Source organism: Megascapheus bottae, chromosome 2 (genome assembly GCF_031878675.1).
Source record: "Megascapheus bottae isolate mThoBot1 chromosome 2, mThoBot2.hap1, whole genome shotgun sequence".
In the NCBI taxonomy this organism is placed as follows: Eukaryota; Metazoa; Chordata; class Mammalia; order Rodentia; family Geomyidae; genus Megascapheus; species Megascapheus bottae.
Genome location: NC_143510.1, coordinates 48,442,114 through 48,466,204, shown reverse-complemented (window position 1 = coordinate 48,466,204; position 24,091 = coordinate 48,442,114). Strand labels below are relative to the sequence as shown.

Here is a 24,091-nt window from a genome sequence, read left to right as displayed (position 1 = left end):
TTAGTAAGACGTCCACAAAATTAACAAGAAAAACAAGTAGTCACTTCAAACTTCAAATTCTGAGCTGTTAAGAACTGTACAAAAGCAAGGTGTTGTTAGTTGTATTAAATGTTTTTTTCTGATAAAAAGCTCCTGTCACATGCAATTCTTACTTTCAACTACCTACCTACCTTAGTCCTGGGAAATTCTAGCATGATAGATCATTCATGCATTTGACAAGCAGATACATGGTGCCACATACTGGGCAGGCACTGGAGTTGGAGCAGTAAGCAAGATAAGCCCAGCACTCATTCTCCAGGACTGACAGTCTAGGGCAAGAGACAGGAAGTATAGAGGGATGCAATGGCAGCACAGGACAGTGAGGGGAACTGCAGCAAGAACTCAAATGATAGACTGGGAGACAGGCAGATGAGGCAGAAACGCTAGCATGGGGACATGCAGAAGTGACAGAATGTGATAGGTCTAAGGTGCTGGAAGAGGGGTGACTGGATCAGACAGTGTGAGAGCCAAAAACCAACAGATAAGGTTAGAGAAGCTGAGTCACAAAAGTCTTATCATGAGTTTTAAGAAATTAGAACTTTGTTCAAAAGAACAGCATATCAAATTAGAAAAGACTAAACACCTCAGAAACATAATCCAACATGCATTTATTCTACAAGGATCACTCTTGTGGCAGTGTGATTCAAGCACAGACTGGGATAAAAGTGGATGGACTGAAGGGGTGAAGGAAGTAGGAGCTGGTGGTGGGTCTTTAGGATCCTCTCTGCTTTCTGCAGATGAGACAGAGGAAGAGCAAGATGGCCCATACTAACAAGGAGCCATACTCCCAAGATCAGTCACATTTCCTGCACTCAGTGCATTAGCGTGGAACTATAAGACACATCACCTGGTTTCTTCTACAAATCAATGGCACAGAAAAAAAAAGAAGGAAAAGGAGCTGTTATAGAAAGAAAACATAATAACCAAAGATGACCCTTTAGTGGGTCCTACATCACAAAAATAAATTGCAAAAGTTATCACACACACACACACACACACACACACACACACACACACAAGTAAGATGCACTCAGTATCAGATGGTTTAAATATTATATATTAAATTGAACCCCCCTAAAAAGCCCTTGTAAATATTAGTAACAATAAGAAAGAGTGATGGTTAATGTTGCTACATTTGTTAATAATATAATAGTTTTTAAATGTCTTAAGCAAATGAGATATATACTGAGGTATTTATAGGAAATCAGTGATTTGGTTGTAAATAATTTAGAAAACATTCAAATAAATGAGAAGAAATAAGCCTGAGCCTAGCATTATCTTTTCTTTTTGTTGGTCATGGGACTTAAACCCTGGGCCTGGGTTATGTCCCTGAGCTCTTCAGCTCAAAGCTACCACCCTACCCCTTGAGCCACAATGCCACTTCCAGTTTTCTGGTGGTTAACTGGAGATAAGGTCCTCCCAGACTTTAGCACCTGGGCTACCTTTAAACCATGATCCTCAGATCTCAGCCTCCTTAGTAGCTAGCATTACAGGTGTGAGCCACTGTGCCTGGCCAACAGCATTTTATTTTTGCTTTGTTGATTCCAGAAGTTTCTTCAAATCTTCCAAAGCATGGTCTTATAAGCATGGACTCCCTAGTTTATTCTATTTTCCTTTGTCATTCAAAGCAATCTGAAATCTCAACTCTGCACAGATACCTGTTTGAGGGGAATCCTCAATCCTACTACTTTCAAGCTCTAAATCCTAAGGTATAGAAAGACTATATATGTTAGAAAGATAGGTCATCATTTTGAGATATTATCAAAGCGATACTCAATACCTTTTCCTGAAACACATGCATGTACATGTGCACATGCATGCATGTACACGTACTCACACACCACACACACCCACACACCTCCTCTGGGACTGTCTCTGTCTTATAATCACTGTCAGAACAGATGCCTCCTTCCTTACTTCTTAACACCAGGCCATCTCTCAACTTTAGAGGAAATGCTTATTTCTCTCAGAGCCTGCTCCATCTTCACAGTGCCCCTTCCCTCCAGAGACTCCTTCCTGCCACCACCCCTTCACAAACTAGTTATTTTCCCCTACACTCAAATATAATCCTCCAACCAGAAAACATAATCTCCCATCAGGACATTGCTAGTTACGTGCCATTCCTTCTTGTTTCTGGCTCTCCTGTCTTTCTCTGAATTTTAGTTTTTTTTTGTTTTTGTTTTTGGTTTTTTTTGCCAGTCCTGGGCTTGAGCTCAGGGCCTGAGCACTGTCCTTGGACTTTCTCAAGGCTAGAGCTCTACCACTTGAGCCTCAGAACCACTTCCGGCTTTTTTCTATGTATGTGGTACCGAGGAATCGAACCTGGGTCTTCATGCATGCTAGACAAGCACTTTAACCACTAGGCCAAACTCCCGGCCCCTCTTTCTCTGAATTTTAAACAGTAGAAAAATAATCCCTTTCTATAACTCTCAAAGACCCTGAGCTTCCAAAGTGTAGTACTAAGGTAGTAGAAAGGAAGAAAAGTAACCTCAAGTGAGGAGGAAAATAAGAAACTAAAACTGAGGACATAGGAAACTTTTCATGATCTGAGTCCTGCCTTGACAATCTCCACTAGGCAAAACCTTAGAGCCAGAGTCATGGTATCCCCCTCCTCCCGTAATCCATGGATAGCACTGATGTTATAGAATGGCAAGGAACACCCTCTTTTACCAGCTTCATTATCAAGCAAACAAAACTTTCACCTACCCTAAGAGTCATCTTCAGTGCATGTCTGTTTAAAATATGGGCCTGAAAGAGTGGCTTTCTTTCTGAGATATGCAGCTAAGGTAGTATTCACCCTCAAAGAGAGTTTCTCAACCTGCAATGACAGTCATCCTTTTTACCATACCTAGTCTATTCTATGCTGCACAATCAGTATCATTCTACAAGTAGTCATTCATGATATATCAATACTGGCTCTGTGTAGAACACTGTGCTAGGAGCTAAGAATATAATGGAGGCCCTGTACTTTCAGAGAAAACAACCAAGCAGGATGCACTATAAATAAATAATAATAAAGCCTAATAAAAGGCAAAACGGAGGAAGGGGGAGTTGGAGACCAACGCTATGACACCTAACTTCAACTTTAGAAAGTGACAGAAGGCTTCCAGCACAAGCTGAGACAGTATAAGCAAAGTTAGCCAGAAGGTAAAGAAAAGTGTTGAAATCAGATGGAACTGTGTTGGAAGGACTGGAGGAGAGACAGAATATGGCAGGTGGTTCAAGAGCCTTGAATGAATGAATATAATATATTAATATAGTTGTTAATAAGTATAGTCCATGGTTCCATTGGAAAAGCCATTCCCAAAAAGCTGGAAATGGAACTGTGGCTCAAGTGGTAGAGAGCTAGCCTTGAGCAGAAAAGCTCAGATACTACTCAGACCCTGAGTTCAAGCCCCAGGACTCACACACACACACACACACGCACGCACGCACACGCACACACACACACACACACACACACACAAAGCCATTCTAAGACAACAAAAAGATATGTAATAACCCTGACATACTGCCTCAGCAAACGCAAACAGGATGCCTTACTCACAGCTCATGGCACTAGCTGAGGCCCTCCCAGCGCTTACCGCCCCGTGCGCTGGAGCTCTGGCCCGCTGTGACCCCCATGTGGCTCCGGTTCAATGTGGCAAACACTTCCATTTGGAACGCCAGGCATTTTCCTTTTCTCCTTTAAACAGAGGACCACAAAATTAGCAAGGTCAGCATATATCTGTCCTTCCTTATGATAAGAGCAGGGAACAGTGACAGGATAAATATAAAAACAATCCAAAAAAGTGTTCAGTTGTAGCTTTCAGGTGTATTTACTCATTTAACTTCCCTAGAAAAATACACATAGTATTTACATATATGCTTTCTCTTCCTTTCCAGTAGAACCTAATTTCTAATCATGTCTTGCTCTGAAACACTAGAATGGAGACTCTTGCATCAAACATGACCTAAATCCTACTTGGTGACTCTGTTTCTATGTATAATCTTTTTCTTTAATGGACCATCTCTTTAATTTTTTTCATCTATGTGTCCAAGGCGTGAACCAGACATAGGCATCAATCAAAGGCCACTGTATGGCAGTGATAAAGTGTGCTAAACATAATAGCATTTTGTTCCTGGCTTTGATATAAAATAAGCACCATCAAGTTGATGCCACTTTGCCCAGAACAAGAACACATCTCTTTATTTTTTATTAGCTTACATTAGTTACACAGAGGGAGATTTTATTATGACATTTCGACATATATGTAATGTTGTTTTATCTTAAAATTATATCCTAAAGCCAGATTCCAGTGGATTGTACCTGGAATCCTAGAGGCTAATGTCTGAGTATCATTAGCAGAGAACTCTGTAAGAATCTTATCTCCAATTATCCACTAAAAACCTGGAAGTAGAGCTGTGGCTCAAGTGGTAGAGCACTATCCTTGAGGGAAAAAAAGAAAACTCAGGGACAGTACCCAGGCCCAGAGTTCAAGTCCCTTGTCTAACACAAGAGAGAAAATAAACCCATATGCTAGAAGATCTGTACAGTCCTCACAAAGAAATGAAGGATAACAATGCTTTCTGGGGGCTTTTGCTGAGAAGGCTTAACTCACATTTCTATAGTCACTGCTTTGGTGCCTGGTACACAGTGGTTCTCATTCAGTCATCTATGTCAGAAAAGTATGAGGAACTATGTTCTCTGTCCAACTTGTCCTTTTTCCTCCTTTCTTAAAATTTTGTATTGTCAGGGTAATGTATAGCGGGGTTACAGTTACATTCTCCAGGTAGTTGGTGCATTACTTCTCACACATTGATATCCCTTCTCATGTTTTTGTCTCCACTTCCCTCCCCCCACCCCCTATTTTCCTCCTCTTTCAGCCATTCTTTGTCAGTCTTTCAGGTAACCTGACACATCACCACTCCTGAGATCATCTATATCACTGCAGATTCATTTTTATTATTTATTATTTACATATTATTTATTTCTGCTGTTCTGACATTCGGGAGTTCCCCAACAGGGCCATGTCTCCACTTATTTAGCATATCCCCACACATTTTTGCTTTGCCCACATGCCAGGCACTCAGTAACCAACACCAGCCACCAATGACTAAGGTGCATGCCTTACCTGGGAAGGGACGTTTTTGGGTGGCTCGATTCTGATGGAGGGGTCCCACTCTCCTGGAGGGAGCACCGTCACCTGGTCTAGGAACTCATCAATCCCTGCCAGGAGATCATCTCGCTCTTTTGCTTTATATGCCACATCGTGAAAAATCTACCGAGAATAAACAACCCTTAGGGTTCTGACAGTTACTTGAAATGCTTGCTAGTGAAGTGACAGATGGAGACTGAATTTTACTTTTGTCATGGGAACTGAGAAGCAAAAAATTTAGCATTTAGAGAAGTGAAAGGCGGGGTTGGAGGCATGGCTCAGGTCATAGGGTGTCAGGCACTGAGTTTGAGTCCCAGTTTCAGACAAAAAATGAGTGGAAGTGGGGTATGAAAAAAGGACTTTAAAAATGAAGCTAGGCTAGGAATGTGGCTTAGTGGTAGAGTGCTTGCCTTCCATGCATGAAGCCCTAGGTTTGAGTCCTCAGTACCACACAAACAGAAAAGGCCAAAAATGGTGCTGTGGATCAAGTGGTAGATCCTTGAGCAAAAAGCAGCACAAACCCTGAGTTCAAGCCCCAGGACTGGTAAAGAAGAGGAAGAAGACAGGGAAGCATGGGGGAGGGGGACGGAGATGGGGAGGAGAAGGGGAAGAGGAAGAAGCAGCTGCTGTTAAAGCTAAATGTGATAGCATATGTACATAGTTCAGTACTTAGTAAACTGAGGCAGGAGAATTATGAGTTTCAGGCTACCATAAGCTACACCACAAGAACTATCTGAAAATAAACAAACAAAAAACCTCCACAAAATAAAAATAAAATCTACTTAAAGATGATACAGGCAAATGACAATATATGTATCTGTTAGTGTCAGAAGAGATAGCATGAATAAAGGTGTATAATCCTGTTATCTACACAAACATGAAACAAAAAGATGTGTGAAAATTTTTCTTGATCATGTTTGAAAACACTGCATAAATTACTAATGGAAGTGCTCCACAAAATGCCCCTTCCAGTCAAAGGGGGGACAAAATGCAGCCCACACCTCTTCAGTCCTCTAAGACACACACACACACACATCTGAGACTCTTAATTCCAATGAACTACCAAAAAGCTAGCAGTGGAACTGATGTTCAAGTAGGAGAGTGACAACCTTGAGCAAAAAAGCCAAGGGAGAGCATTCATGCCTTGAGTTCAAAGGCCAGTACCAGCTCACAGGCACAGGCACAGGCATGCGCATGTGCACACACAAAAAAGAAAGTAATGCTGTGCAACTTATATGTACAACCAACATTGTTCTCACCAGGGAATATGCTACAAGTTCAGTTCACTGCCAAAATGTCTGGTGGCTTGATACAGACCTGCTGGACATTTGTGTTTTACTTCCTGAAGACACACCACTAGCCTTGTACACACTGTTCTCATTTGTGTTGAATGGCAGTGAAGTCTCTTTAGGCAAGTCACTTGGATAACTTGGATAATGTTACATAACTAGTATTTTTTAAATTAATTGTTTTAATGTATTTCTCTACATATCCTACGTGGTAATAATTTTTTTCCCAGGAAAATACTTCTTGTCATCCTTAACTACCGAAAACAAGAAGAGAAGAGCTGAGTATATGCCTTTAATACCAGCAGCAGTTACGAGGCTGAGGGATGAGGATCATGAATTTGAGGCCATCCTTGGCTACCCGATGAGATGATGTTTTAAAAAACAAAACCCAGGTAGTGGAGCTGTGGCTCAAAGTGGTACAGCACTAGCCCTGAGCAAGAGTGCTCAGGGACAGTGCCCAGGCCCTGAGTTCAAAACCCTACCACACATATGTGTGCCCGCATGCGCACGCACGCACGCACACACGCGCACACACACATACAACACACACACACACACACCAGGAAGAGAAGAATGGGGGGAGAAAAAAATAGAAAGAAAATCCTCAGAAAAATACCCTAAACTGGATCACTACTACACTGTTGGTGGGAGTGCAAACTCATTCAACCACTATGGAAAGCATTATGGCAGTTCCTCAAAAGACTAAACATAGAGCTCCCCTATGACCCAGCAATTCCACTACTTGGCATTTACTCAATCATCCAGAAACAAGGACATACATACTAAAGCCACTAGCACAAGGATGTTCATTGCAGCACTATTTACCATAGCAAAGATATGGAACCAACACAGGTGCCCCTCAGTGGATGAATGGATCAACAAGATGTGGTATTTATACACAATTGAATTCTATGCTGCCATCAGAAAAAAATGACATCCCCCATTAATAAGGAAATGGAAAGACTTAGAAAAAATCATATTAAGTGAAGTAAGCCAGACTCAAAGGAACATAGGCTCAATGGTTTCCCTCATTTTTCATAATCAGTAGAAACCTTGGTCTCTCCTAGCAGAGATTTATAATAGAGCAAAACCTAGATACATAAGGCCATACAGTATGATGCTAAATGAAAGGACCTCCAGGATATAGAAACAAAAGCCATATAATGAATGATTGTTGTCCTTAATGTACTATGTTATTTTTCATCTCTTTGTTGTCCCTTGGTTATCTCATATTGTTACAGTATATCACCTTGTTATCTGATATATTATATATATGTTTATTTGTTTATTTGAAATAGGATAGGGAAGGGGGAAAACAAAATGAGGGTCAGGGTGAGGGGAGGGAAATGGGGACAAAAACATGAGAAAGGGTATCAATGTTTGTGAAGTAATGCACCTTCTATCTGGTGAATATAATGTAACCCTTCTATTAATTACAATAAAAAATATGAAAAAAGTACCCTAAACTGCCTCCTAGAAACCATTGCAATTGGAATTGTGTGGCTGCCAACAACTAGCAGTGCATGGAACAGAGTAACACTCAGTAAGCACTTATGTGATGGAGGAATGAGAAGCAGAAGTGACACTCACCTCATCTGTCATGATGGTGGCCATGGATCTGCCAATCTCATGGTACTGCTGGCCTTTGCCTACTGGACCCAGCAGGATAAACAAAAATCTGCAAAACACACACACACACACACACACACACACACACACACACACACACACACAGAAGTCATATAAGTAAATACGAAGAAGCGGCATCTTATTCACCTCTAAGACAGCAAAACAGGTTTCTTTTCTACTCACCAGAAAGCAAGATTGAACTCCACGCACACACACAAAGATATTACCTGAAAACTGTTGGATAAATGGAATCACGGGGCTTTGAAGAAATAGAAACTAGTAAAAGGAGCTAGACTGATAAAAATATAATATATGCATGTGTGAAATACCATGTTAAACCCCTTTGTATAATTAGCATATACTTAAAAATTGATCACGGGAAAGTAAAACCGGTTGTTTTGGGGGCAGGTACCAAGGGTGGGACAGAAGGCCAAAAGAGAGGGTAAAGGAGGATGTTAGTAGCCAAGATATTTCATCTAAGAATATGAAAACAGAAGCATAAAACCTGTTGACACTGTTGTAAGCAGAAGGATGGGGATGAGGGAGAATCTTAGAGAGGGTAAAGTTGATCAGGGAATATACTAAGCCTGGTATGGAACTATCACAATGAAATGCACATAACTAAAGTTTAAAAAACAGAAGATATGGGGGCCAGGAGTTTGGCCTAGTGGTAAGAGTGCTTGCCTATCATGCAAGAAGACCCTGGCTCCATTCCTCAGTATCACATATATAGAAAAAGCCGGAAATGGTGCTGTGGCTTAAGTGGTAGAGCTCTAGCCTTGAGAAAGTCCAAGGACAGTGCTCACTCAGACCCTGAGTTCAAGCCCCAGGGCTGGCAAAAAAAAAAAACCCAGAAGGTATGTTAGTGTATAACACTTTGAGTACCATAGCTCCAGCAGGGCACTGGAAATGATTTGTATTTGTATGACATTCTACAATGATGTGGTTATATATTTCTTTAGGGTTTCTATAGACACAATTCCTAGCTACAGAAAAAAATGTCTTTTCAAAACAGCATTGTTGTGAAAATTCAAGGTTATCTGATTCCTATTCATTGTTCTAATAAGAAAATGGTAGGGGAAGGAGAGGGAGAAGGAAGTTGAAATGATCAAGCTTCTATAGAAGAGTCAAAGTTGTGTTCTGAGCAATCTGAATATTCTCTATAATTAATAAGGTGCTGAATCACAGGCACCTCATCTTCCAGGTGCATGAATAGCCCTTTGAACAGAGACATCAATACTTTTGCTGGGAGATGTTTCCCTGCACCATGGCTCTTTAGATCTGGGAGAAGGATACCTAGGTCTTGTGACAGAACGAGCAATTAGCCCTTGCTAGGCCCCCTGCATGCCTCAGGTCTCCGTTTCCAAGGAAGCAGGTGTCATACAGCCATACACAGACTTGAAGGTCAAAAACTCCCTTGTATAACGGTTAAACAAATATATTCCAGTTTTCTAAATTTTAAATATCATTCCCCAAATTAATGAATCAAACTTTTTGGTTTTTTCTCCAGCCTTTACCTTGTTGGGATGGGCACTTCAGTGAGTCCTGAGAGAAGCACAGCTGGAGACAGCCTTACAAAGGCAACGATGGGTCTGTCTAGGGTATCCACCTCTCCTACCAGGACATTCGAGGCCTCTGCCCCAGTGGGAATTTTTTTCATGAAATGAAGGTCCACCTGAAAGTTCAAAAACAAAACAAAAAAAAAATCCTCTGATATTGGAGAAGACTTTGTCTCAAAACAATCACTTTATACCTTACATTTACATGTCACTTTACAGGTAACCTATGTTTTCTCATGCTGTTTTATGGGATCCTTATAAAATCAGAATATCAGATTGAGTCCATATTAAAGAAAAAAGAAAGGGAAAAAAGGAATAGAAACCAAGAGAGGTGATATTGCCTTGCCTAGGACTCTAGAGCTTGTGAAATAAAGAAGCAAACTTTTAAGTATTCTGATTTGAACTTTATAATGTTTCCTTAAAGGGAAATGTTAATGCATTTCCCTTCCTAAATACTTCAATACTTTGACAGAGGTTCCAGGTCTTCTAAATAAAACAGGAATTCCATTAACAGAGACACATATGCCATTGTGGTTAAGAAAGTTAGTATCCAGGCTAAACCAGAGCAGGAAGAGGCTGAGGCAGGGGGCCCAGGCCTGGGCTGGAAACTACAGCTTGGAGCTGTGGTCTTGTGTGGCCCATGAAAAGAGGTTTAACCATGAGATAGCTTTAATGGCAGCAGCAAATAATAAATAAATAATACCGTTTTAACAATACCTTTGGCAATGAAAGGAACTACAAAAAGGCAGAAACTAAAAAATAACAAATAGGAGGTCTGGGTTCAGAAAGACTCTGTAGCTAGTCTCAACCTTCAGTATGAAGATTTAGAGGAAGGAACTGACAACTCAGACTCAATCAAACTGGGTAGAGGGGAGAATACAGAAGTCGAAGTGTTTCCTTTTCCCCAGAACGGATAGAGGAAAGGTCCTGAAATGCCAGTACTTGTCTAGATTCTAGCAGCTTATGCACAGACCCACTAGAGATAGCCTTAGACTAAAAGCCACCTTCTTACATCTCTGCTTACCTTGCTTAAGTCCACAGGACTGTGCTCGCAATTCACTCCATTTTTCACTTCAAGATTTGTAGTTGGAACAGACTGGGGAGATACAGTTTGACCTATTTGGAGAAAATAGATCAGAATCCATTAAATGACTGCCTTTACCTGCTTCTGACACTCTCCATCCATCATCTATTGGCTATGTCTTCTACAAAGATGAGAGATTAAGAGAACCATGAAGTAAAACTCATACCTCTGTCCTTATCTACTAGCTAGTGGTAAGGATAAAGGTTTTATTATTGCTGTACCCTCCCAAACATATGTGTGGCCCTCTTTTGATTTTATTTTTTAGGAGTACCAGTACTGGGGTTTAAATTCAGGGCCTCCGGTTGTCTCTTGGTTTTCTTTTCCTCTCACAACTGGCTCTATACCACTTGAACCATAGCTCTACTTCTGGCTTGTGGGTGGTTAACTGAAATAAGTCTTCTGGGCTTTCCCGTCCAGGCTGGATTTGAATCACAATCCCTAGGTCTCAGCCTCTTAAGTAGCTAGAATCATATGGATGAACCACCAGCACCCAGCCAAAAGCTTCATTTTATATAGATGAATTCATGTAAATTTCACAATAACTGAAGGAGATCTTATGACTGTCTTTACAAGTAAGACTTACAACAGAGGTTTAACAGATTACTACTTCCTTCACAAGTAAAGCTAGGAGCACAAGCCTAGAGGTTAACTCCAGCTTCTAAAACTACTATTTTTTGTGTCCCTAACCTAAGACATTTGTTTAGTCCTAAAAGACTTGTTTGCCCCTTGGCCCCAAATTATCCCTAATATAGATATCTCCCCAAAGACCTATCAGTTATTTTCTATTTTTACTGTAAAAGGGATATTCAGAGGGATTATGTTACAGAAGTCAGGTAAAAAGTATGTTTCTTTTTGTGCAATGTCACCCCTTCCCTCACTCTCTCCCAGTTTTTCCTTCTCATATCTATTTTGAGAGGACCCTGGAATCCATGTCCTTCATCTTGGGTCCACTGAGATCTAGCGAGAGCTTTACAAGTGCCCAAGAGAATTGATGATGAGACAGAATACATGAATCCCTAAGTTCAATCCCCACTAGTGAAAAAATCTACTCTATTAAATCTCTCCAGCAATTAAATGAGTGTTTACTATTGCCCAAGTGCCTAAGAAAGAGATGGGTGGGCACCAGTTTCAACCACTCATATTAACACTGTATATTTTGGTGTATACATGGAAACAAATTAGACACAGAGCCCTTCCCCATCTAGAAACTCAGCATCTACCACTGGTTTCCAAAACATCTTACTAATAAAGGGAAACACAAATGTCTCATGATAGCCTTACCATTCTTATCCATTGAGTGTGGGTCTGATTGCTTCTTGCCAACCTCAGCAAAGGATCGAACGATGGGAATGAGGTTGTTTCTCTTCTTTTCATTCTGATGATGATGCTTTTTGAGAAGAGCTTCCCGTACTTTGACTCTCATGCTGTCATTCAGGTCACTAAACAGCTCTTGCTGGTCCAGTATCAGGTCTAGAAAGCAGGCATTTGCATGAACCCTCACAACTGACAAACCCATGGAAACCAACATCAGGAAGGATAGGGAGGAGGACAGAGAAGTAGGCCCTAGTGTCACTGAGGAGCAACTTTACTTTTAGTGTCCAAAAGAACTATGGGATAACCATGACTATGAAGTTATACTTTTATTCATTTAACAATAACAACTTTTTTGCCAGTCCTGGAACTTGAACTCAGGGCCTGAGCACTGTCCTTGGACTTTCTCAAGGCTAGAGCTCTACCACTTGAGCCGCAGCACCACTTCCAGCTTTTTTCTATGTATTGAATCCGGGTCTTCATGTATGCTAGGCAAGCACTCTACCACGAGGCCAAACTCCCGGCCCCAATAACAACATTTTTTTTTTAAAGAGATGGTGTCTAAGTTAACCATGAACTCCTGGACTCAAGTGATCCTCCTACCTCAGCCTCTAGTGACAGTACGTACTACTATGCCCCCACTCAAATAATGATTGTTAAGATAAAAACCTACTGAGCACTTGAAAATGTGCCAAGAACAATTCTATGAACTTAAAGATATTACTGATCTAACTCTTAGAAGAACAAACAACAATAACAACAAAACTTAGTAGGCTGAGATTTGATCATTTCAGTTTGTAGCAAACCTGGGCAGATAAAACTGAGAGAGTCTTGGGCGGAGAGTGTAGCCTAATGGTAGAGTACTTGCCTAACATACATAAAGCCCTGGGTTCGATTCCTGGGTACCACATACATAGAAAAAGCTGGAAGTTGTGCTGTGACTCAAGTGGCAGAACGCTAGCCTTGAGCAAAAAGTGTCCAAGGACAGTGCCCAGGCCCTGAGTTCAAGCCCCACGACTGGCAAAAAAAAACAAAAAATTTTTAAACTGAGACTCTTATTTCTAATTAGCCAGTAAAATGCAGGAAATAGAGCTATATAGCTAAAGTGGTAGAGTACCATTCATGAGTGAAAAAGCCAAGTGAGAGTGGTATAAGTGAGAGGTCCTGAGTTCAAGCCCCAGTACCAGCATACACCCATACACACACACACACACACACACACACACCCCTTATAAGGTGGTGGTGTTACATCTATAATCCATGATCTCTGGAGGCTGAGGCAAAAGGATTCCAAATTCAAGGACATGGTTCAAACCACAGTGCTACTAACAAAAAGAGCACAAATTCAAAGACATCCTAGACTACATACCCTGTCTCAAAAGCAAAGATAAACTTAGAAAACAGTTGGCTAGTGTCAAATGCCCATAATCTCAGCTATACAGAAAGTGGAGATAAAAAGATTGTGGTTGGAGGACAGCCCAGGCACGGTTGGCCAGACCCATCTCTAACACAAAGTAGGAATGTCTGTGCAGGTATATAATCACAGCCATGTGATACAGAGGTAGGAAGATCATGGTCTAAGGCCATCCAGACAAAAGAGCAAGAAAAAAAAAAGCAAAAAGGACTAGGGGGTGAGGGTTCAAGTGAGCTTACCTAAGCTCAAGTCTTAGTACCATCAAGACAGAGAAAGAGACCTGAGAAAAATGGTATTATCACAATTTTTTTAAAATTTTTATTGTCGGGGTAATGTATAGAGGGTTTACAGTTACATTCATCAGGTAGCAGGTGAATTACTTCTTGCACATTGATACCCCTTCTCATTATTATCACAATTTTTACACATGAAGAACAAATGTTACAAAATTCCCCCAGCTCTGACTCTTACTAAGCTGCAGAGTGGGAATACATATTCAAGTCCATGTTGTTTTATTACCTACCAAATGTCTCCAGAAGAAGAGAAATAATCTCATTCCCACTGTTCTCTCCTTTGCCAAGGTTGCCAAGAAGCAATCAGACCTTCCTCCAAAAGTTTAGTATTGCTGTGATTGTCAAGGGGACTATAAGTATAGAATTCTAAAGTGGTGCTAAAGAAATGACCTTTAACCTATTAATTCCTTCACCATGGGGGCTGGAAAGAAATCCTAGTACTTAGTACTGTCGACACAGCTGTGAAGAGTGAGGGTTCTAGACTACAGGTCCACATTTGTCCCAGTTTATCATTTTCTGCCAGTATGGTCATGAGAAAGTTATATCATCTGTGCCTAGTTTCCTCACCTAAAATATGCAGTCAAAATTAGCACCCATCGTGGAAGATGGTTATGGAATGTGAGAGATTGCTTAGGTCAAATGCTCGATCTAACATTGTAGCACCTAATGTGAAGACCCATGCAGTCTACTTCAGTCCTGCATACATGTCTCAAGTTTCCCCCATCCCTCAAGCTGTTATCTAAGTAAAAAGAGCAACCCATGAGGAAATTCTACTTCATATTCAAGCCAAAGATCCATATTCCTGTATCATTAACCTTTACATTAATTGGCTTTCCCCCTCCATTTCTTTCCTTATGCTTTAGGATTGTTCATCTTGAAAGAAGAAAAAAATTTGTCTCAGATCTCCTTCAATCTGTTGCCTCCTTTATCTCATCTCCTGTTACTTAAAGTTCTCAACAGAAAATTCTTGAGCCATCCTAGCTATTCCATTTTTTGTGTGTTTTTAAAAATGATTTATTTGTTTATTCTCAAGGCCACTGGAGCCACAGTTCCTCTTTCAGCTCTTTGGCACTTATTGGAGATAAGAGTCCCACAGATTTTCCTGCCTGGCAAGCTTTAAATCGCAGTCCTTAGATTTCAGCCTCCTGAGTAGCTAGGATTACAGGCATGAGCCACCCACTTAGTTTAAGAAAATGCTCTTGATAAAAATCACCAATAATTTTCCAGCTGCCAAATGCCACAGATGTTCTAGTCCTCGTCTCACACAGCCTTAATACAGCATTTGTTAAGGTGAAATTTCTCTTGACTTTCATAATTGGTTGAATGCTCTAGTCCTACCCCACCTAAGTCCCTACTGAGACCTATTTTATTTGCAAAAAGGATCTTTGCAGATACAGTAAAGTTCTCAAGATGAAATAACTATTGAGGTGGCACTAAGTCTGATAACAAACACCTGTATAAGAACCACACTGAAGAGAGACATAGAAGTCCACATGAAAACAGAGGCAGATATGGGAATGAAGCAACCAAAGCTAACAACATCTGGAGTCACCAGAGGCTAGAAGCTGCCAGGAGCAAGGAGTAAGTATTCCAAGATCCCTCGGGGAGGATGGAGCCATACACAGACCTTGATTTGGGTCCTGTAGCTCCTGAAAGTGTGAAAGAATACATTTCTGGCATGAGAATTATGGCTCAATTTCCTGCACATCTGCCTTAGATACCTTTTTGAAAGATATTTAATCCTCCTTATCTCATTCTCTGTACAACTCCCAGCTGTCCCTTTCTCTAGTGACTCCTAAGGATCTCCACTGCTGCATTTATTTTCTCTGTTGTTTCCATGGTGACCTCACCCAGTGGCCTGATCTTTATAATCCTGTGCCTTCCCTGCATGTGATGCAGCAGATAGTAGATACAAAATAAATGCCTCACTGGATGATCAGGCAAACAGAGGGCTGAAGGCTTTGTCATGTGAAGCCAATCTTAAGCCTGGGAAATAGGTAAAGTAGCTAGCTTATTAGTTTGAAACTCATCCCACAGCCAAGGACACTGAGATGAGGAAGGCTATGACATACACACACCTGTTCTTTGTTCTATACCATACTTCTTCACTTACACAAAAGTTGCTCTATTTTCCCTCACCTGAACTTACCTGAAATTTCTTCAATGCTATTTGCACGCATATCCAGAAGGACAGTTCCGTTAATAAGGCAGCTCCTCAGTTCAAAGAGGCTGTGCAGTGAAAGTGTTGCCACATAAGGCTTGCTCCAACGCTCTCCACCATCTTCAACATCCTCTTCAAACTTCAGCCACCTGAAAGCAGTGAAAGCAACTATAGCCCAAAAGTAGAAAGGAGGGACCTTTTTTTCAGGACACAAATGTCTGAATAGTCATACTGAGTATTGAGAAATCTAATTACATATTCTGGGTACTTTGGTGAGTGAAAAAGCCAGTTATGTAACCGTAAAATATTGAGTATAGTTTAGTTCCATTTTATTTAAAGCAAAATTTAAAAGCACAAACATGTACATGGATAAAACATCAAATTAATTTGTTATACCTGTTGTAAAAGGAATGCAAATCATTTTCTTCCTTTCCCTTATCTCTATTTTCTAATTTTCTGTAACAAGCCTGCATTACCTGTGCAATTAAAAAGTAGATGTAGGGGCCAGGAGTTTGGCCTAGTGGTAGAGTGCTTGCCTAGCATGCCCAAAGACCGGGGTTCAATTCCTTGGTACCACATACATAGAAAAAGCCAGAAGTGGTAGTATGGCTCAAGGGTAGAGCTCTAGCCTTGAGAAAGTCCAAGGACAGTGCTCAGGCCCTGAGCTCAAGCCCAGGACTGGCAAAAAAAAAAATAGATGTAATCTGTATCAATGCACACAATGACAAATCACATTAATAAAATTATAATATTTTCAAGTGTTTTGTGTAACACTTAGAAGCTCATGAAGACAGAATGACAAAGACTTGGTATCAGATTGACTGGCCTGTTCTCTCAATCCATAGAACATGTTACAGCAAGTGTTCAGAAGAGTTATTTCAGTGGGAGCTTGAGCCATAGGAGGTTATTTCCCTACCTCACCACCTTTCTCAAGCTTAAGGAAGATTGTTTTGTATCCTCAGTGAGGATCACTAGTCAGTTAACAGAGGAGACTGGATATGGCTCTGGTTGATGATCTGAGGACTCTACTGAACCTACCTATGTACAAGTATGGTCTACAACTCCCCCAGGAAGCGGTAGAATTGGGCTGGCTATACTACCAAGAAGTCGAATTGTTCCAGAGAAGGTTAAGTCTCAAAAATTCCGAGGCAGAAGGGTGCTGGTGGCTCATACCTGTAATTCTAGCTACTCGGGAGGCTAAGATCTGAGAATGGCAGTTCAAAGCCATCCCAGGAAGGAAAGTCAATGAGATACTTATTTCCAATTAACCACCTAAAAACCAGAAGTGGAGCTGTGACTGAAAGTGGCAGAGCACTAGCCTTGAACACAAAAGCTTAGAGATAGTGCCAGGAGGAATTTAAGTCTCATAGCTGACCAAAAAAAATTCTGACACTGTCAGTGAATTTAAACCCAAATGACCCTCTGATTCACCTTCAGAAAAGCCTTGATCTCCTGTGTGATCAGTGAGGTCATAACCAAAGTGCCCCACCCAGCATCTTCTAGACCTTATCATCAAGAGAGCACAAGAATTTACTCGGTGCCAAACAAATGAGACAAATGAAATCTCTTGAAGGTCACATGTTTATGTCACCAACACTATTTAAGATATAACCAGAGACATAAAAGGTCAACACCAAGATGTCCCATGGGAGACTCTTGTACCTGATCTATTATATCACCCAAAATAAAGAAAAGGCAGGCAAGCCCACAGTGTCTATTCAAGCAGATATTAATCCAGGTGGTTGTAAGGCCTTACCTGGCTGTCTCCTTCCACTCAGCATCCTCTCCCTCTCTCATACAGATCTCATCCAGCTCTGTGAACAGCTCATGAGGTACATGCTCTTCATCTTCCTCAGTGCCAAGAATGAACTGAACACGCTGAGAAGGTGTGTCTAGGGAAACAGCCAGAGGAAAAAAAAGTCTGCCTCTTGCCTTAAAGTCAGAGCACAAATAGCATTCTGTCTCACCTAACAACTTCAGAAAGATTATCTTTACCAGAGATTAAAAAAAAACTCCTTTATTCACAGAGGGAGAAAAGCTGTTCTGTGGAAGCAGTTTCATGAGAGGACACAGCTGTGAACTAAGATCACTTCTAGAAATCCCTTAACAACCTGGAAAAACTGACAGATTTGATCAAAAGAAATGGCTTAATTCTCTAGCAAAGAATCTCACTTATAGTATTGGCTATGACAGAGGCAGCAGTTTTCATGAGGATCTTCTGGATTTTTACAGGCATTTCTTCTTGGAAACAATCTCTGAAAATGAGGAGCTAGAGAATCAAGACTACCTGCTTATGACCCTCAAAAGCAACCTGAGCCTAACTCCCATCCCCACCATGGGCAGGCCCCAGACCCTTTCCAGGGGCTTACCATGGGCCAGCGCTTCCAAGCCCTCTTCTCCCTGGCTGGCCCCTTTGCCCCGTCCTCTCCTCCGGTGCTTCTGGCCATGGGTGCGGTGGTGCCGATGGCTCTGCCGGCCCAGAGGCATCCGAACCCCCACATACAGAGTCCTATGACCTGGAAGGAAACAGAAGATCTGTAAAGAAATCTCCTTTAGAAAAAGGAACACATAGCATCTCAAGTGGTAGAGTGTCAGCTATGAGGGAAAAGCTGAGTTCCAGGGCATTCAGTACTCAGGCTCTAGTACCTGCACATCAAGGAAAGAGAGAGGGAGGGAAGAAAGGAAAAAAGGAATTTAACATAAGTAAGTTGAAAAAGATCACAGGTTTCTTTTTGGACTGAGCACAACACTAGACTCTTCGTTCTCAGACCTCAACTCCTTTCTATTCTTTCTTCTTTTAAGACCAAATATCCATTCAAAATAAAAACAGAAGGGTGGGAGTTTAGCCTAGTGGTAGAGTGCTTGCCTAGCATGTACAAAGACCTGGGTTTGATTCCTTGGTACCACATACACAGAAAAAGCCAGAAGTGGTACTCTAGCTCAAGTGGTAGAGCACTACTAGCCTTGAGGAAAGCCCAAGGATAGTGCTCAGGTCCTGAGTTCGTACTCCAGGACTGGCAAAACAAAACAAAACAAAACAAAAAATGAAAAGAAAGACTTCTGAAAGAACCAAGTGAGCAACTGGGATGCAGTAGCTCACACCTGTAATCCTAGCTACTCAGGAGGCTGAGATCTAAGGATCAAGGTTAGAAGCCAGTGAGGCAAGAAAGTCTGTGTGGTTCTTATCTCCAATGAAACATCAAAAAAAATCCAGAAGTGGAGTTGTGGCTCAAGTGGTACAGTGCTAGCCTTGACCATAAAAGCCCAAGGACAGTGCCTACACCCTAAATTCAAGCCCCAGGAATAGCTCAAAAAATAAGTGATCAGCTCAAGAGAGTTCAAGAGAAATTCTATATGCTCACACTGAACAAGCATCCTTAAAGGAAAAAGATGTAGAGATGTACACCTTCTCTACCTGCTCCAGCAACAGAATGGCCTGGTCCACCCGCCAGTTCCTCTTAACCCTGGCTGCCACACACTTTTCTCTTTCAAAATCAAACTGCTGCTCCATCATTATGCTGATGCTTTGTGGATTTTCAGTCATTTGAGATTTATTATGACGAATGCTTCTTCCTTCTTGGAATCATTTCTGACTTCCCTGACCAGACCTGTTGTCTCTTTCCTCCATATACCTAGAGCCCTTAGCTCTTTTCTACCTTGCATTTTTTCTGTCTTAGCCCTACTGCTCATCTGCAAGCTCCTCAAGGTCCTCAATGAGACCCTCCTCCTAGAGTCCACAGATAGCCAAACTGTGTCTTACCAAGGGCCATTGCTCCACTAATGGTAAGCAAACAGAATGTCTCCTCTCCTAACATTTCCTCTCCTAAGAGTGTAATCGTTTAGGATCTCCTTAAGAGTATACAATCTGATCTAAGAGGGCCTCCAATCCTAACAGTCCACAAAAAAAGACCATCTAACCAAAGTGAATGTGATTTGGATAGATGATATAATCACCAGGGTATAGGGTGAACAAAAAGATTATGACCAACTTGAGAATGGAAAGCTTAATCAGGAATTCAGTACTCTCCAGAGAAGGTGCACTTAGAAGAAGAGCTGTCAACTCTGCCATCTTCCTTTCCTAGCAATGGGGGTTCCTAGTAGCTGGGCTGAACTTTGATTGAGCTCCACAAACAAGTGATACTAAAGTGCTGTCAGTACTATTTTATCTATTTCACCCTCCTTTTCTTTGCCTTCCTCTCCTTTCCAAATTCCAAAGTACAAAAGCAAAATAAAAGCTGAGGACTGGTGGCTCATGTCTGCTACGCCTAGCTACTCCAGGAGGCTGAGGTCTGCGGATCACAGTTCAAAACCAGCCCAGGCACAAAGACTATATGACTCTTACCTCCAATTAACCACCAGAAAACCAGAAGTGGCACTCTGCCTCAAATGATAGAGCATTAGCCTTGAGCTGAAGAGCTCAAGAACAGCACATAGGCCCAGAGTTCAAGCCCCACAACCAACTTAAAAAAAAAAAGCAAAAGCAAATAGAAAGTGAGGATTAAGAGAGAAAATGATTGGTGATCTTAGAATGTAGTAAGATAGGAAGATAAAATGCTTAGTATCTGATGGAATCGCAACTTTTGCCTTCCTCCTGTCTCAGGATAGTCTTAATCACATCTAAGACATTTTTGACAGGCAGATCTCTGAACACAATGTGGCCATCTTGCTACTTCAAAAAAGAGAAATATAGCCCCAGAGGAAATTATCTGCTGGAATGCATGATTGTAGGCCACTGACATCATCAATGTAAAGTGCTTACAGTATGGAAGTGACTAAATACCATCTGTTGAGTAATGTTCCAATACGGTATGACAATGAAGTACCTATGGTGTAGCACTCAGATTGACCCAGGTGGCATTAGCAGAGGAATGGAGTCACCTAATTGTGCCAAGTTCTGTTCTGGGTGTTGGGGATACAGGAGTGAACAGCACAAAATCTTCAGGTAATGTTCTGTAGTTGTAGGAAAAGGACAGCATGCAAACATAAAGGTAGCATTTCAAAGACTGATAAGTATACTGACTCAAAATACTGAAGTGAGAAGTGGAGGTATGTTTCAGTGATAGAGCACCAGCCTCTCATGTGGCAGTATGAAGTCCTGAGTTCAAGCCCCAACACCTGTACGTGTATACACATATATACATATATATATATATATATATACACACACATGCACACACACACACACACACACACACACACACACACAGAGTTCCTGCAAAAAGAATAGGATGGGAACTGTGAGGAGAGAATTCTGTGAGAGGGAAGATCAAGCAGCAAGCCACTAAGCTGGTATAGATGCAGCTGCTTCTAAGGCCAAAGATCAACTAGGAGAGCCAGGGCAAGGCAAAAAGAGGGAAAGGAGGCTGGAAAAGAACAATAGGCAGGAGCAGACTATAAATAATATCTGGACTATGAAAAAACACAACTGTATCCTAGACAATCACTTCAAAGGACCTGTAACATGGTGTCCTGGCTATAAGAAATCTAATCCTGAGGCAGAGCTGGACACTAGAAAACAGTGTCGCTAAGGACAATTCTCGTCTCTGACTAGCGCCATCTCAGCCATGCGCTTCCTTTTCCCTGAAAAACAGCCGAGATCAGCTATTACTTCCACTTCTCTTGGAACACATTCCCAACAACTCCACCAAGCTCACATAAGTATTACTTGTTAGTAGTGCTATCAGAACTACTATTAGAACAATAAGAACTGCTACTAGAACTACTATAATCTAATTACAATGGTTATCAGATCTCATCTGATTGGCTAGTTTACTCACAGTCACTGATACAGAAAAATGAGGAAGTTGGACCAAATGACTTCTCAGGTCTTGTCTAGTTGATGGCGAGTCCAGGTTCTAATATTCAAGTCCTAGGAAAGGTTTGGGCTAGGTCATTCTTGCAAATAACACAATGGTTCAACTGCTCTCCCTGTCATTTTTGTTGTCGCTGTTATTGCAGAGAGGGACCGTGGAAGGAACTCAGTTAAGGTTTGTTGAATGAATAATCATATGGTTTTATTTAACATTTAAACTACTAGTAGGCTTATTGGGGAAAATGACTTTCAAATGCCTTTAATGGTCCTGCAAGAAGTAAGATAAAGGTGAAGTCTTAGAAAAAGAACTTTCTGCTTCTCTTTTAAAAACCCAGAGAGACAGAAATGAAAACAAGTTCAGCAGGGGTAAGAGCCAAGGATCAAGTGGCTGTCAGATGATTTAACATCAGTTTCTAGACTAAGGATTCTAAAGCAGGGACTTGAATTTTTTGAGCAAAATTAGCAGAAATTATGACAGATACTAGAAAATTAATATAGTTCAGTCCATTTAACTGAATTCTTGCAGGCCAATGACTTTAGCAAACTAATTTGTGGCCACTTTTCTGCTTATTCATCTGCCTCTTATCCTGTCTTTGTCCAAATGCCATTCTAAGGCTGGTATAGAAAGTAGCTAGCAGACAGAAAAGGACCCATCTAATTTCTCAATCTTTTTTTTTTTTTTTTTTGCTGATCCTCGGGCTTGAACTCAGGGACTGGGTGCTGTCCTGAGCTCTTTGTGCTCAAGGTAAGCACTCTATCACTTGAGCCACAGGCCACTAACAGCTTTTTCTGAGTAGTTTATTGGAATAGTTTATGAGAGTCTCACAGACTTTCCTGCCTGGACTGGCTTCAAACCGTAATCCTCAGATTTCAATTTCCTGGAGTAGCTAGGATAATAGGCATGAGCTACCAGCACCCATTTTGGGAATTTTTGTTTGCTTGTTTTAGTGAGTATTAAAACCTAGTCTATTCGAGGGTATTTATATTCAAAATTAAGTATTCTAATTGTAAACCTAGAAGAGAAATGCAATTTCAGTGTGTCTTTAAAATAAATCAGGGGCTGGGGGTGTAGCTTAAGGTAGAGTGCTCGCCTAGCATGCATGAAGCCCTGGGTTTGATTCCTCAGTACCACATACACAGGAAAAGCGGAAAGTGGTGCTGTGGCTCAAGTAGCAGAACACTATCCAAGGACAGTGCCTAGGCCCTGAGTTCAAGCCCCAGGACTGGAAAAAAAAAAAAGAAATCAGGTAAGAGCAAGCATTCGCAACCTGGCAATGACCTTTCATAACTGGACAGAAACCACAGGTTTTGACCAACCTTTGAGTAGACCAAGACTAGACCTACCAAAGTACAACAGGGCATGCACTCATGTGGCGCTCAGCAGCACATACAAAGGGATGCTCTACACTTCCGGGCTTACAGGTTTACTCAATAACCACAGGGGAAATCTAACATGCAAGGCTTTTAAGTTATAGATATAACCAAATGGCTCTTTCCTCTAATAAAAATTTATTAGAAGGCAGTAAACTTACTCAAGGATTCATAAATCTAGTAATTAATCATGAATAATGATCTGCCAAAAACAATGGAAAAAGCCGTGACTCAACTAAAGTGACTGGCTTTTTTTCCTCCAGTTGCAGAGGCAACTGAAGAACTGCTGTTCTTCTTGGATTTATATCTGGAAAACTTATGAACACATTGTTTCTTCCCAAAATGATGGTTTCCTGTATCTTGTATTATAGACAGAATTAGCATATGCAAAGAACCATATTTACAAAACTTCTAACAAGGATCAGACACTAAATCTCAGCAATTGTTCTGAAAAAATGGGGTAAGGGAATGCTTTCTGTCTTGTGAGTAGAAGATATGCAATACAGGGGAGAGAGATTTAGAGATATTTCTACAGCTTGAGAACCTTATATCATTATGTCTATATTTCTAAATCAGAACACAATAAGCTTCTGTCTTCCATCCAAGTGGGAATGTTTTTATTTATTAATTTAGTGCCAATTCTGGGGCTTGAACTCAGAGCCTGAGTGCTGCCCTTAGCTTTTTTGCTCAAGGCTGGCCATCTACCACTTGAACCACAGCTCCATCTATAGCTTCTTGGTGGTTAAACTTTTTGGAGATAAGAGTCTCGGGTCTGTCTGCCCTGGCTGACAAACCATCACCCTTAGGTCTCAGCCTCTTGAATAGCTAGGATTACAAGCATGAGCCACCAGCACCCATCTGGAAATGGCTTTATTTTATACCTTTCATACCTTTATACCACCGTGCATACAGTGTCAGTCTGTCCTACTGTTACACTGCAGTGAGTCTAAGTGGACATGACAACACAGTCAACAATCAGCTACAACTTCTC

The 24,091-nt window shown here is 41.2% G+C and overlaps 1 protein-coding gene and 1 non-coding gene across 2 annotated transcripts in view; both read right to left on the bottom strand.

Moving 5' to 3' along the window:
* The window catches only part of Slc4a8 (solute carrier family 4 member 8), a 63,304-nt gene that overhangs the window by 26,994 nt on the left and 12,219 nt on the right, over positions 1 to 24,091 (bottom strand). The window contains exons 3-11 of the mRNA XM_090325944.1: positions 18,287 to 18,433; positions 17,674 to 17,809; positions 15,906 to 16,066; positions 12,020 to 12,208; positions 10,679 to 10,770; positions 9,613 to 9,770; positions 8,057 to 8,144; positions 5,154 to 5,300; positions 3,624 to 3,724 (exon numbers count right to left, since the gene is read on the bottom strand). Coding sequence (XP_090182070.1) covers positions 3,624 to 3,724; positions 5,154 to 5,300; positions 8,057 to 8,144; positions 9,613 to 9,770; positions 10,679 to 10,770; positions 12,020 to 12,208; positions 15,906 to 16,066; positions 17,674 to 17,809; positions 18,287 to 18,433 — 1,219 coding nt within the window. The remainder of the gene's footprint in view (positions 1 to 3,623; positions 3,725 to 5,153; positions 5,301 to 8,056; positions 8,145 to 9,612; positions 9,771 to 10,678; positions 10,771 to 12,019; positions 12,209 to 15,905; positions 16,067 to 17,673; positions 17,810 to 18,286; positions 18,434 to 24,091) is intronic.
* On the bottom strand, positions 4,068 to 4,220 carry LOC150066844 (small nucleolar RNA SNORA48). Its single transcript, XR_016534666.1, has one exon. It is a non-coding gene; the product is annotated as a small nucleolar RNA SNORA48 (small nucleolar RNA).